Raw genomic sequence first — 14166 nt, 5'->3', positions numbered from 1 at the left:
TGGGAGAGGGGGAGGCTTCTTGGGGCTTTAGATGACTCTGCTTGAGCATCTGGAGGTCTGCAGTCAGATGGGACGAACGTCAGCAGAGCCCGAGGTCTGTCTGAGGGACTCCTTCTTGTCAGGCTGTTTCAGGTAAAGATGGAACGGGAACAGCACCAGACGGAGATCAGGGATCTCCAGGACCAGCTCTCGGAAATGCATGATGAACTGGACAGCGCCAAACGGTCCGAGGACAGGGAGAAGGGGGCTCTGATTGAGGTAAGGGGCCGGTGGGGCCAGGTGACAAGATAGGCCCCATCTGCCCGAAGAGGGTGAGATGGCGGAGGCGGGATGGGGACTGAGTACCCTGAGCCATGTTCTGTTTTGTGCATTTACCGCACCTGTGCCTGTGGTTAGATTCTGTAAGAGCGTCACGTGTAATAGTTTTTAAGCATTGTCTTAGGAAAACTTCCACCATACAGACAAGTAGACAGGGTACTGCAGTAACTTCCACAGAGCTCCAACCCAGATCCAGCAGTGGCAACATTTTGTGATATTATCTCCACTTATTCATCTGTCCATCCGTTCATTCTTCTATTTTTTTCATGCATCAATTTATCCATCTTTGCTGAACTATTTCAAAGCAAATTGTAGATAACACCATGCCTCACGCCTAAATTCTCAAGCACACATCTTTGAAAATTATGGAATTTTCTTACAACCACAATACTATTATAACACCTAAAAAATTTAATAATTCCTATAATATATATACAATATAACAAGAATTCTAATACGTGGGCCCTCATTCAAAATTTTCCACTTGTCCTCCAGGCATATTTTATGGTTGTATTCCCCCTCCTCCCAGCCAGGATCCAATCAGGAATCCCACATTGCTGTCACTGTTTTCATTTATTCCGGTATAGCACCCTTCCCCCTCATTCCCTACGGCCTGCTTTTCTCCTCCCATCCCATCCATCTTCTGACGAGATTAGGCCAGTGCCCCTCTGATTTGTCTGATTATTTCCTTATGGTGTCCATTATGGTGTTCCACTATCCCCTGTATTCTAGTAAATTTGTATTTAGATCTCTACTCTAATAGATTTAGATTAAACTTTGGGCAAAAATACTTTGTAAGTAATGCTATTTATGGGAAAGCATGGAAAATACATTAATGCCCATACAACACTTAGCACAGGTTAAGTTTTTGTTTAAGGCCCACAAGACTGTAAGCTCCAGGAGGGCAGGGTTGGTGATGGCTGGCTCAGCATTTTATCCCAGAGCTTGGGACATACAGCACTCAGTAAATATTTGGGGGTTGGTTGGATGGATCAGTTATGAGTTAGTAAGTGAATGAATGAATGAATCTGTTTGCTGTGACACAGGCTGCCCATCTGGCCTCTGCCCGTATTAGTATACCCCCTATTAAATATTTAGCTCTTATCAATCAGTGAGCAAGCGGATAAGATCGACTCTTTCCTCTGCTTAGCATTTGTTAATTATTATGGGGTTTTACAAAGACAGTTATTTTTTTCCTCCTGAATTAGATTACCATCTTGTTGAGGTGTTAGATACACACATATAAAAGTGATTAGAGAGCAAGAATAGGTTTTGAACATCTACATTTTGGGGGGGAGTGAGTCTAATTGAGAGTCACAAAAATACACAAGTGCCCATTTAGATGTTTTGATATTTGCTATAACATTACCATGTGCATTTTTGGCATAGTTTAAAATTTATTTCCATAATAATCTTTGTTTTGTAGGAACAGTTCAAAAAATAAATGACACGATTTAGAACAAAGCTAAAAAAAAAAATGAAATAAGAAAGGTACCTTGTTAGCATTGAATTTTTATTTTCTATTGCTTTCCCCCAGGGCTGAGTCTTTCTTTGACCCGTTCTTGGGGTTAAAAGCTGCTGGCTTTAGTTCCTTGTTAAGTCTCCTCTGTCAATTGTTTTCTCACCCTTTCCTTGTTTGGTTTTGAAGTAATTCCCCCGGAAGGATTTTGGGTCCTGCCCTTTAGAAGTAAGCCTCCCTCTTCCCCATGACTTGGCAGCGCTGAGCCCTGTGACCACACAGCACAGGGGTTCTCGTGAATGCGTTTTCACATGGATACAGAGCAGAGTCATTTCTCCCCACACGACCATCTCTCTCGCTCTCTGTTTAGACCTTTTCTCCTGAGAAGGCTTTAGTCTTCTTTCCTACCACCTGGTATTTCTCTTTTTATCCAAGGATTTCTTAAAAGCCACCATATTCATGGTATTATACATGGTATTCATGGTATCATGGCTCTGTCTTTTTCTCAGGGCTCAGAGTTACAAAGACAAGGGTATTAGAATGCAGCTTTGAGCACGTGTGAATTTATCACTGAAATATTATTAAAACCACAAAATGAAATTTTAAAATGGGGGTGGGTGGGTTGGTGGAAAAATACTTATTTTCCTAACATCTTAACAACGATTTTTATTTCTACATTTTCTGTTTGCCTCTCTACCCATTGCTGGGTTTCATCTCCCTGCCTATAATGTAGGGACAATTATAGTGTCCCTACAGTTTTGATATATGCTTTTAAAAGTTAATGTCAGAAACATTTTCCCTTGTTATACCTTATAGTCTTTATTTATATTTCATTTTTAAGGAGATAAACCACAATATATTTAATTATTCTCCTATGCTTAAATTATCTCTTTTAATTATGAGAAAATATGGTGAACATTTTTTACATGTATCCTTGTACTTTTTGGAAAAATATCCTAAGGATAATTTCCCAGAAATGTCATTGTACAGTTTCTGGCTTTCAATAAAAATGATAGCTTCATAAACAAATTTAAATAGAAGGTAAGACGTTGCCATATTTCATGATCCCTTGTGTGGACACTTGACTGATTTGAAAAGGGAAAGATGTTATCTTAGCTATAGGGAAGTCCCTTAAGTTGCTGAATTTTCCCAGTAACTGAAACATATAATTGTTATTTTCCCTTTTCCATAATACCCTCTATCCTTTTAAATTCTTTATTTTAGCACATTTGACCTTGTCCTATTTTTGTCTCTATCTCTTTCTTCTAGACAGCTAAGTCAATACCATTTTGTCTTTGCATCTTCCCCCATTTCATGCCAAGCAACAGAGCAAATGAATAAAGTGATTTCAGTATCAAAATTATTATTATTTTTTAAAAAATATATTTTATTGATTTTTTACAGAGAGGAAGGGAGAGAGATAGAGAGCTAGAAACATCGATGAGAGAGAAACATCGATCAGCTGCCTCCTGCACGCCCCCTACTGGGGATGTGCCCACAACCAAGGTACATGCCCTTGACCGGAATCGAACCTGGGACGCTTCAGTCCGCAGGCCGACGCTCTATCCACTGAGCCAAACCAGTCAGGGCTCAAAATTATTTTTAAAATGTTACCATTTTAGCCTAGCTGGCATGACTCAGTGGTTGAGCGTTGATCGATGAACCAGGTTTGGTTCCCGGTCAGGGCACATGCCCGGGTTGCGGGTTTGATCCCCATTGTGGGGCCTGCAGGAGGCAGCCAATCAGTGATTCTCTCTCATCATTGATGTTTCTATCTTTCTCTCCCTCTCCCTTCCTCTCTGAAATCAATAAAAATATATTTTTAAAAATGTTACCATTTTAAAAAAGGAATATATTTGAAATGAGCTATCTGCTTCCTTGCTTCTTTATCAAAGAATATGATTTAATTAAATAGTTTACCGGTGAATTTGCAGTGGTAACCAGGGGGAGGATATGCGCCTCAGTTTGGGCGATGTGTTTTCAGGCCGAGGCTGGTAGGTAATGAGAGAATGGGAAAGGGAAACAGAGCACATCTTCTCTTAAAAATGTTCCTGACGTTGCTGGCTTTCTGGTTGCGTTTTTCCTGTAATGGGAGCTATATCCTCTACTGCAGCCCGTCTGCAAGGTTAGTGAGGGCACAGTTGGCTTCTGAACACCAAAGTGGGGCTCTTTCCCTCTGGAAAATCATCCTCACTGTTTTAAACGAGTTTCCTTGGACTTGTCAGTGACATTTAAAACATGATCATAAAATAGACTCCATCTCCTTGTCACTTTCAGTTTCTTCTTCATCTCTTAATCAGAAGTGGCCTGGGGAATCTGATGACAGATTACCATTGAGGCCAAGTTTTCCATGGCATTTGGCTTAGAACAGACTCTTAAACACAATGAACATTAAACACATTGTGGTATTGAATGTTTGAAAGAGGCTGAGGGCCCTGTATTTCGTGAGATGCCCAATGCACAAGAACCTGCATGAAATCTCTTCTAATACGACTTGCCATTTTGTTCAATAACATTGGGCCCCGATGTGGAACCAGTAAAGCGACATTAAGGAAGAATACAGTAGTTATTAGTTTTTTTAAAGGAAGAAAGAAAGAGAGGAAAATCATCCTGTTTTCTCTGGATAAGCCATACAATTGACCAACAATAGGATGACTTTTTTTTATTCTTAAACAACTGATGGTTTTGAAATTTTGCTTTTAACTCAAGTTACAAAAAATAGTCATAGAACAAATTTTTTGCCACTTCTTTGTCCAAAAATGTGTTTTCCTCCATTCCGGGGGGAATGGGTACACATGCGCCGTCTTTCTAAGTGCCAGGGTAATGGAATTTTCTAATTACTGACCATCATCTTTGATGGGAGCCTGCGGTGCTGACAGCTGGGCCTCCCTCCAGCGGCCGCGTGTTTTATCCCCCGCCTTTGCCAACATGCAAGTCCTTTACGTACCAGTAAAATGTGCTGGTTGTGAAATTGTATTGATCTGGGGATAGGCTGTTCTCAGAAATATTACTGAACATTATAGGAATTTTAATAAAACAACTAAAAAAATTCATGTTTCTCACCAACCCTGTTACATTTTATAGGCCGTCGTTCTGGAAAAAACTGCATACTTTTCTGTCAGCTACAGTCTTGATCTAAAACCATTTACTCACCCTTTAATTGAACATGGGCCAGAGATAGGGATCTTATAGAACCGTTGGGAAGCATTTATGGGTTTAGATCAGTATTTTTCTCATTTTGACACGGAATCCCTATGAATAGGTGGCGTGTGAGATAGAGCGTGCAGTGGGCAAGTCAGTGGCTGCATTGGGCGTTCTGGTGTGTGTGTGTGTCTTCGTGCACCTGTTGTCAGGACAGCCAGTCCCAGAGCGTACTTCCTTTTTCTCTCAATTTTCCTTCCTTCTTGTCTTTTTGGAAGAGCCTATTTCTTTGCTTTAGTTTGGAAATGTTTAGCACAAGTCTCATTATGTAGTAAGTACTACACACAGCCAGCTTTTATAGTCTCCCGCACCCGCACACACACATATACATGGTTTTCATCTCCTGGCTGCTTTACTGTGTGCAGCTGACCTAGGTTTAGAATGCACTGATTGTGAGCGGCCAGTGTCTTCCCTTGTTTTCTTTGATTGGAGTCTGTAGAGAGGCACGTTCATTTCTAATGGGTGTTGACTTATATTTTGAAGTTTACATGTTATCTCTCCATTCTTTGGCTTGATAGAATTGTCAGTCAAGCCACTGAGGTGATGAAGTGATGTTTTTGAAATCTCCTGTGCTCTTTGGTCTCTGCCCTGGAAAACGCCAAGTGCTCTAAGTGCTGTGGTGAGGTGTAATCTGATTGGTTTCGTGCAGCACAGTCCACTTAAGCAGCAGCCCAGCCGCAGATAGCAGCTTGTCGGTGTAGCATAGACCAGAAAGCCGAGGTTCTTAGCATGCCTTGGCGGCAGTGTACAAAAGGCAACTCAAAAACACAGACACATCCTGGAAAAGATAAGTGTGGGAAGAGGAACTGCCTTATCTCGAAAACAATTGAGAAACGTGTGAGAGTAAGAGCAGGAAACGGGTTAGATTCACAGGAGCTCCGATGCAGAGGCTGGCGGGAGGCTCCAGGAAGACCTGACGGGAGCCAATAGCAACAGTGATGGCGGAGTCTCTGCTGCTCCCTGAGGAGGGGTGGGCGGTGGCAGCAGCAGGACTTGCCCTTTGATAAATATCAGGACCAGGACGGCTTATATTGTCATAAGATTTGCTTCTGCTCTGTGTTTGGTGCTTTGGAAGAGCCAGAGTTACCTTAGCTACCTGGATGAATCCCTTGATGTTTCATCTGAGCTTATCAATGCCTGTAAGCTGGATTCCTAAAGGGCTACATCTTGCTCTGTGCAATGCAGCTCTACCCTGAGACCGCAGAGGTTCCCTTGGTTCAATGGATGTGCATGTCCTAAAGAAAAGGACAGAGATTCCATTGGCAGTTATACTTAAGGCAATAGGAGTGTTTTTACCCCCTCACCAGTGACACTTCTTGAATGGAAAGTACCTTTTCTCTGAGGTCTCAGGTCCCCAGTACCAACCATGCTGGTATCTCTAGACTCCCGCTGTACTGTACATGTTAATTTATTTATATCCAGAATAGACACATTCCCGATATTCTTGAATGGAAAGTACCTTTTCTCTGAGGTCTCAGGTCCCCAGTACCAACCATTCTGGTATCTCTAGACTCCCGCTGTATGTACATGTTAATTTATTTATATCCAGAACAGACACATTCCCGATACCATTGATCCATGCATCTAAGATATAGTAAATCAGATGCTGAATGTCTAACAGGAGATAAGAAAATAAGTATGTGGACTGCAAAGTAAAAGTGTTAAGTGCTGTGGTAAATACAGCCAAAGTGAGATGGGTATTCAGGGAGGGCATTCAAGGAAGACTTCTTGGAGGAGGTCAATATTGTATGAGTCTTCAGAGATTTTTCTGAAAGGCAGAGGGAGGTGGGACTGAGAAGGGCACTTCAGAAAGAGGAAGCCTGTGGCTAATGTCATGGAGGCCACAGGTGAGAGACTAGATGTGGGGAGCAGTTGGTTGGCTATTGCAAACCACCTGGGTAGGAGGTAATGAGAGTCTAAATCAGGGAGGTGAGGGAAAGGATCAAAGATGTTACAGAACTAACTTTTTGTTGATCGGGGACAAGGGTGAGGTTGGTCAGGTTGCTGCCAAGCTTCTGAGCAGGTGGTGCCTTCGCAAGAGTAATGAGCAAAGGAAGTGGAAAGGAAGGAATATGATAAAAAACACAAACCTATCGAATCTGAGGTGCCCTTAGGACAATCTAGCAGGTTATTGGAAGTGCAGGTCTGAATTCAGATTAAGAATTGGAGGTGAAGCTTTGGGAGTTATTTACATAGACTTAATAGTTGGAGAAAAATAGATGAACTTGCCAAAAAAAAAGAAAGAAAGAAAGAAAGAATGCAAAGGTGCATTCTTGGGGATCATCTTAGCTTTGGGGAAGAGGGAGAGAATAGCCAGAAAAGATTGTCACAGAAAAAATGACCTGAGGGAAGAAAACAGGAGAGTATAGTGTCTTTGAACTGCAAGGCATAAGAAATTTTAAGGAAACAGGTGGGGAGGATCAAAGAAGGTCAAGAAAAGTGAGGACTGAGAAGAGGCCATTGGATGTGGTGAGTAAGAGGTCATGGTGACCTTGGAGGGGGCAGTCTGGGTAGAGTAGGAACAAAAGCCATAGCAAGAGATTCAGGAGTGACTAGTAGTAAGGTGGTCAAGAAGTAGAGGCAGTGAACAGAAATTATACTTTCAAAAAGTTTGGTAGTAGCCCTGGCTGGTGTGGCTCAGTTGGTTGGAGTGTTGTCCCATACCCTGAGAGGTCATGGTTCAATTCCCCGGCAGGACACATACCCAGGTTGCTGGTTTGATCTCTCTGGGTGCATGCAGGAGGCAGCTGATCAGTTTCACTCTCACATCGATGTCTCTCTCTCCCCCCTCTCTCCTTCTCTCCCTCTCTTCCTTTCCCTTCTCTTTCTAAAATTAAAAACAGAAAAAAATATTTGGTGGTAAAACTTATATTTTTGTTTTTGTTTCTTTGGCCTTGACTCAGAGGATTCTTGTGCCCTGAAGGGAAGGACATAGAGGCCAAGAAACAGAAAAGAACAAAATGACAGGGGGGGAAAGATAGCTGATAGAGTAAGGACTTGGAGCCGGCTGGCAAGGGGCAGCTCACTGCGAAGTGGCTTTGTTGTTGGGGAGAAGCTTGAAGTTCAAGAACTGGGGAGAGCGGAAGCTTAGCTGGTCATGCCCAAGTCCCGCCCGGTTGAAGGAAGGGAGTCTGCAGGAGAGGGTGGGTTCTGAGCTTGGGGAGAGCTGAGCAGGTCTGGGGTGAAGATGGCAACGCAAAAGGAATGCCTGCTGAGCTTTTGGCAGAACACCCTTGGGTTTAGGTAATGTGATTTGTAGTGGAACTTGTTGCCCCAGTTTTGTGACTCCTATGAACTTTGAGCAGCTTAGAGAAATGTGAATCCTTTGCCCTGCTCAGGTGGAAGGGGACTGGGACAGGACTGGGATCATGGGTTAAGGGTTCCAGTGGGGTGTGAAGTCAGTGAGGGCAGCAAGCCATTAGCAAGGGCCACAGACCATGGCCCAGACATGAAGTGAGATAGAAAAGTCAGACATGTCCCCTCAAAGCAATGAAAATTAAGCCAGTTGCCCTTTCTCCCTCAAATCTCAAGAAGGCTGAGCTTTCGTCAAATTAAGGGGAATGATGGCCTCTGAGGAGTGGAAGGCGGGGGAGATGGTCCAGTCGGTGCGCAGTGCGAGGAAGGGGAGTGGGGAGGGACAGTGGGGTGATGGCCGCTCTTCTGAGTGGCCGAACTGGAGGAGAGAAGCGGGGCCGCTGGACATAGTGGCTCATCTTCACCTCCTGTTCATGCTTCCTCCCTTTAGGAACTCTTACAGGCCAAACAGGACCTTCAAGATCTGCTTATCGCCAAAGAGGAGCAGGAAGACCTCCTGAGGAAGCGGGAGCGGGAACTCACTGCCCTGAAGGGAGCCCTGAAAGAAGAGGTTTCCAGTCATGACCAGGAGATGGAGAAGCTGAAGGAGCAGTACGACGCCGAGCTGCAGGCCCTGAGGGAGAGCGTGGAGGAAGCCACCCAGGTGAGCGCCCCCACTGGCAGGTCAGCCGGAGCGGGTGTCGGATGGGCAAGAAAATGTGGCTTGGGAATAGATAGCAGGGCACAAGGTCTCCCACGCCAGCGCCAGTGGTCTTGCTTCCTATTCGTTACAGAGTGAAGCTTTCATCATGGAAATAGAGCTTACGCACAGAAAGTTCAACAGTGCTGCTGTTGACGACTTTGAGTCTATAAACTTAGACATTGTTAAGGTCATTGTTTCAGCGCTATTGTACCAGGTGAGACTTGCGTGGTCCAGTTCTGGAGCCCCTTGCAGAGCAGAGATCTGCACCCTCTAGCTGTGCGGGGAGGTCACAGTGAGAGGGTGGTTTTGCTAAGGGCACAGCATGGCAGGAAGCACCCAGGTTTCTGGCATCCCTCCCGCTGCCCTCGCCTGTGCCTTCTGACGGGGAAGCCTTTCGTTAGACATTTCAGTTCTTTTCTCAGCACCGTTATGAGAGGGTTAATTGAGTGAATGGCCCAGACCCTGGCGAGATAATTTTTCTCCTAATTGAATTCTTGGCTCCTACAAATAGATTCTCCTAAATTATGTTGAAGTCTTCTGGTGCGGGCCTCATGTGGGCTGTTGAAGAAGAGAAAAAGCAAAGTTTTGAAGGGGAAAATGCTTTGAAATAATATGCCATCTTTAGGGAAAGAGGGAGATTACAGAGTATCATTTCTTTTAGAGTCTCTGCAATGTATAGGTCAGAGATGATGAAGAAAGAACTCCCCATACGGTTTGTTCATTGTGTGATGATTACAGTGACAGCTCAGAGCTGGTAGGCCCTCCCTCACTAAGCTCCATAGTGATTCACTGATTTTCAGTTATGGCACAGTAATCGCTAATGACAAGAAGTGAAAGATGGGTTTGTTTGTTATAACAAAAGTCTGGGACTGATTGCCTCCCACACTCACCCCAAGTCTGTTTGGGGTTATTATAACTGAGGCAGTTACCAAAAAAAGCCTCTTGTTGATTTGCCTATCTTAGGTTTTTTGGAGATATGGTTTAGTTTGAGGGAGAAAAGCGAAACTGATTGGATTTTCATTGCTTTGAGGTGGTGTTTATTTTTTCCACCTCATTTTGCTTATATGCAACAGCCTGGTGTCCTTGCTCGTGGCTTTCGTGTGCTGCTTCATGGGGGACACGCCCAGAGGCTACTGAGTAAAATGACTCTCCTTTGAGCCCGTCTTGTCTGTATCATCTTCAGACATTGCATCAAAGCTTGAGTTATCAAGGTGTATTCATCACAGGGCAGGGAGCTGGGGATGGCGTTAGGCATGCTTGTAGTGGTTTCACTATGAGGAAAATTAAACTGATACCACACATGCGTCTCTCCCAGACATAAACGGGGACGGAAATATGGCAGGGGAAAGAGGATGTCTTTTTATATGGAGTTGAGATCATCTGTAGAGACGTAGGCTCTTGCATTTTGACCTTTTTGAAGGTCAGCATTGTTCATGGCACTTGCATTATGCCAGTTTAAGAGGGGTAACTGCATCGCCCCACATCAGTCTGTGAAAGAAACAGCAGGCGAGTTAGCCAAGGTGTGTGCCATTGGCAGAGAATGCAGGGTTTCAGAGCAGCAGGAAGCGACCGCAAAGGGGTTCCCCTTAGCATCCAGTGGGGTGAGCGCCAGCAAGGCTCTTTGCCCCAGGTCATATTCTGCACTGCTGGCAGCATCCTTCCCTGAAAGAACAAATCCGGTCATGTCAGCCTCTGCTTTAAACTGCCTTGGCTCCCATTGCCCCAGACTTAAGTTCAAACTTGTGAGCATGGTAGGCGATCAAAGTCCCTTCTTCTGAACCCTGTCTCCAGAAAGTTCCATATTATTTTAGTCCTCTCACCTTCCCCTTTTCAACTTGAACAACCTCTACTCATCCTTCAAGACCCTCCCCAAATGTCCTCTCTTCTCTGAAGGTGCCCCAGGTACCTCCACTCCCCTTGGTGGAGTCAGGTACACCTTCCTCAGGGTTCCTGTTGCACCCTGGCTATTCCTCTACCATGAACTATTAGTTTGCATCACACCAGATTGTAATTTATCATCTTGTCGGCTGCCTCTATGAGACTCTTAGTTTCTTAAGGACAGGGGCCTTTTTAAATTTATTTTTTAAATCCTCACTTGAGTATATTTTTCCCATTGTTTTTCAGAGAGAGTAGAAGGGAGGGAGGGGGAGAGAGAGAGAGAGAGAAAGTGAAATATCGATGTGAGAGAGACACATCAACTGATTGCCTCCCACACTCACCCCAACAACCCAGGTTCATGCCTTTGACTGGGCATCGAACCTATGACCCTGCAGTGCAAGGGCCAACACTCTAGCCACTGAGAACACCAGCCAGGGCACAGGGGCCATTTTTTTATCCACTTTTTTTTTTTCTTAGACCAGAAGTGGCAAACTCAAGTACCTTGGGATCCGGACAGGGACATAAATGAGTGAAGCTCTGGGATTGTTGTTGGGGTGACCGTAGGGCGCCGTGGGGACTGTGGCAGGCTGGAAAGTGCGTCCTTTGCTGGAGGGTCAGTTGCTTCTCTCCTACAGCTCAGGAATGTGGGGCCCATGTTGCTAGATTTCACAATTTTTAAAGAGAAGCTGGATAGCTGGATGTTGATGTGAGATCTCCTGACTTTTAAGCAGGGCTTCAAATTAAAAAAAAAAAAAAGTCACAAAAAACACACACACACACAAACACAACCCATCTGGCAGGTCGACAGCATGTGCTCTTTGTCTCTGGAGCTTAGCCCAGTGCCCGGCCTATGGTCACATCTGTGCAACGTCTGACGAGTGAAAGTAAGTGGAGGACAGACTCTCCTGTAACCGGGTGTCGGGCCTGGTTGTGGTTCCTGCTGAATTCTCTCCGATGATGATGTGGGAGGTCTTGTAGGAAATCTGCTCTTGCTCTGTGAATTTCTGTGCCTTGCTTTTGAGTTTCCCTGTAGTTTTCCTTAAAGAGGACTGTGAGTATGTTTTTATACTTTAGTTTTTGCTTCTGAAGGTGGTTGCTGAACAACTGTGCCCGAAGCATATTTAATGGAGAAAGTTATGTTAATTTAGTGGACAGATGCTGCCTTTTTGTTACATTTGACATGCGAGTATTCTCTAATAGAATTTTAAGATGATTCTGTTAACTTCTTGGAGGAGAGTGAATTGAATGTACTTTTTTAAATTAGTAGAGTTATTTCTTAAATCTGCACTGGCTTTACCTTTTTCCATCCCTGGGGAAGTACTCGCCCCCTCACCACTGACTAAAGTTTATTTCCTTGGTCATCCATTTTTCTAATTTTGCTGCTGCTCCAGGGCCTAAAAACCCTAAAGTGCTATTTTATTATCGTCAGATGACAAACATTTCATCCTGGCCTGAGCTTGAGCACTAAAAGTTTTAAATTACTAGAACAGTTGGTGAAGACTGTCAAAGTCTATTAAGAACATTTTACAGGGATTCCAAGCAGGTCCTCTGTAAAAGTGGTTCTTGTAAACCCAAATGGCCTCACCTTTTTAAGAACAGACTGATTGCTCACCAGAGAAGTCCTGAGTGCCTGGGCTGTGGGCTTCCTGGTGTAGCAGAATGATTGGAACCCCCACAGGCTGGTGAGGTGCCCATCAGGTGGCTACTTCCATCCCTTCCCAAGGAGATACGGCAGCGGCTGGAGCCCATGTGCAGAAATGGACAGTCAGTGGGGATGTGAGTGACTGCTGTCTGTGAGTACAGTGAAGACTGTCCATAGCTGTGGGCTTCCCTTTTTCATCCCCACCCCATCCGGTCTCAAACTCCTGTACAAAAGAGAAGCACATACTGTTTAGTGTCTTCAGGTTCCTCTGAGTAGAATAAGTTCAAATTCTGGCTCCTCCAAGAACTCCCCTGGTTCCCTCTTGGGCCGTATAATTGCTGGACCTGGAATTGCTGGGAATTTTGTTCTTGGTTTTCTCTTCCCTGTCATATTAAGGACTGTCATCATTTTTTCCACTAGGCATCCCCAATGTGCTTGACATGTCATAGGTGCTCAGAAAGTGTTTGTGGGTTAGAGGCATGAATAGACCAAAGGGGAGACGCCTTTGAGTCCCCACCATCCCAAGGCCAGGCATTAGACTGTTTTGGGGTCTCATTTATGAATTAAAATGGTTTCTCATGAAAATGAACAAATCTTGTCTATTGGGATCATAATGTTAATGTTGATCTTGGAAGGACTACTTTTGTGTCTAAAAGAAGCAAGCATTTTGAGGAGGATAAATAAAAAAGCCACTCTAGCCCTGACCGGTTTGGCTCTGTGGATGGAGCATCAGCCTGCGGACTGAAGGGTTCCGGGTTCGATTCCGGTCAAGGGCATGTGCCTTGGTTGTGGGCATGTCCCCCGTGGGGGGTGTGCAGGAGGCAGCTGATCAGTGTTTCTCTCTCATCAATGTTTCTAACTCTCTGTCCCTCTCCCTTCCTCTCTGTGAAAAATCAATAGAATGTATTTGAAAAAAAAAAGCCACTCTATTTCTGTTGGGTAATAGGACTTTTGGGCCATGAGGCACTTTCACATATTTGAAAAAAAAAAAAAAAAGCCACTCTATTTCTGTGTTGGGTAATAGGACTTCTGGGCCATGAGGCACTTTCAGAGTGCCCGCCATATAGCAGTTAAGCAGCAAATATCTCTTCAGTGAATGGATGAAGGGGAAGAGGAGGTAGGATGAGAGAGACAGCATTTACCAATTTACTTGCTGAACAGTTGCCAAGTGCATACTGTTGTGCTAAGTCATGTGAGGGTTAGAAACATAAATCAGAGTATCTGCCTCCCAGGAGACAAGGGAGATGGGCAACACTGGAGCTGTTACGGAGGAGGAAAGAGCAGCGGCCCCGAGTGCAGTGGAGGGGAGTGCGAAAGGGGTGCTGTGCGCAGGCAGGAGGTGGTGGCAGGCAAGAAGGTTTCATGGAGGGGCGGGGCTCGGTTGGGCTGAGAAAGGTGAGGTATTTGGAGACCCGTGAGCGTGGACACTGAGGACATTTTGGGTGCGAGCAGCGCCCTGTAGTTGGGAAAGGGAGGTGTGTGTCTGGGCGGGAGCCTTGTGAAGCAACAGCAGTTAAAGTGGTTCCAGAGTCAGAGGCAGGGACCCAGATCCAAGGCATGGCCCATGTTTGGATCCCAATTACACAAACCAGCTGTAAAAAACAAGACATACTTGAAATCATTGAGGTCATTCAAATATTTTTATTTTTATTGGTTTCAGAGAGGAAGGAA

At 44.6% G+C, this 14166-nt stretch overlaps 1 protein-coding gene across 1 annotated transcript in view; it reads left to right on the top strand.

Annotated features, from left to right (window-relative positions):
* CGNL1 (cingulin-like 1) overlaps window positions 1-14166 on the top strand; it is a 101383-nt gene that overhangs the window by 10860 nt on the left and 76357 nt on the right. Inside the window, exons 7-8 of the mRNA XM_014540337.1 lie at window positions 123-258; window positions 8724-8936. Coding sequence (XP_014395823.1) covers window positions 123-258; window positions 8724-8936 — 349 coding nt within the window. The remainder of the gene's footprint in view (window positions 1-122; window positions 259-8723; window positions 8937-14166) is intronic.

The sequence above is a fragment of the Myotis brandtii genome, unplaced genomic scaffold (genome assembly GCF_000412655.1).
Source record: "Myotis brandtii unplaced genomic scaffold, ASM41265v1 scaffold242, whole genome shotgun sequence".
In the NCBI taxonomy this organism is placed as follows: Eukaryota; Metazoa; Chordata; class Mammalia; order Chiroptera; family Vespertilionidae; genus Myotis; species Myotis brandtii.
The sequence above is the reverse complement of the archived record's forward strand: the minus strand, read 5'-3'. Positions and strand labels throughout refer to the sequence as shown.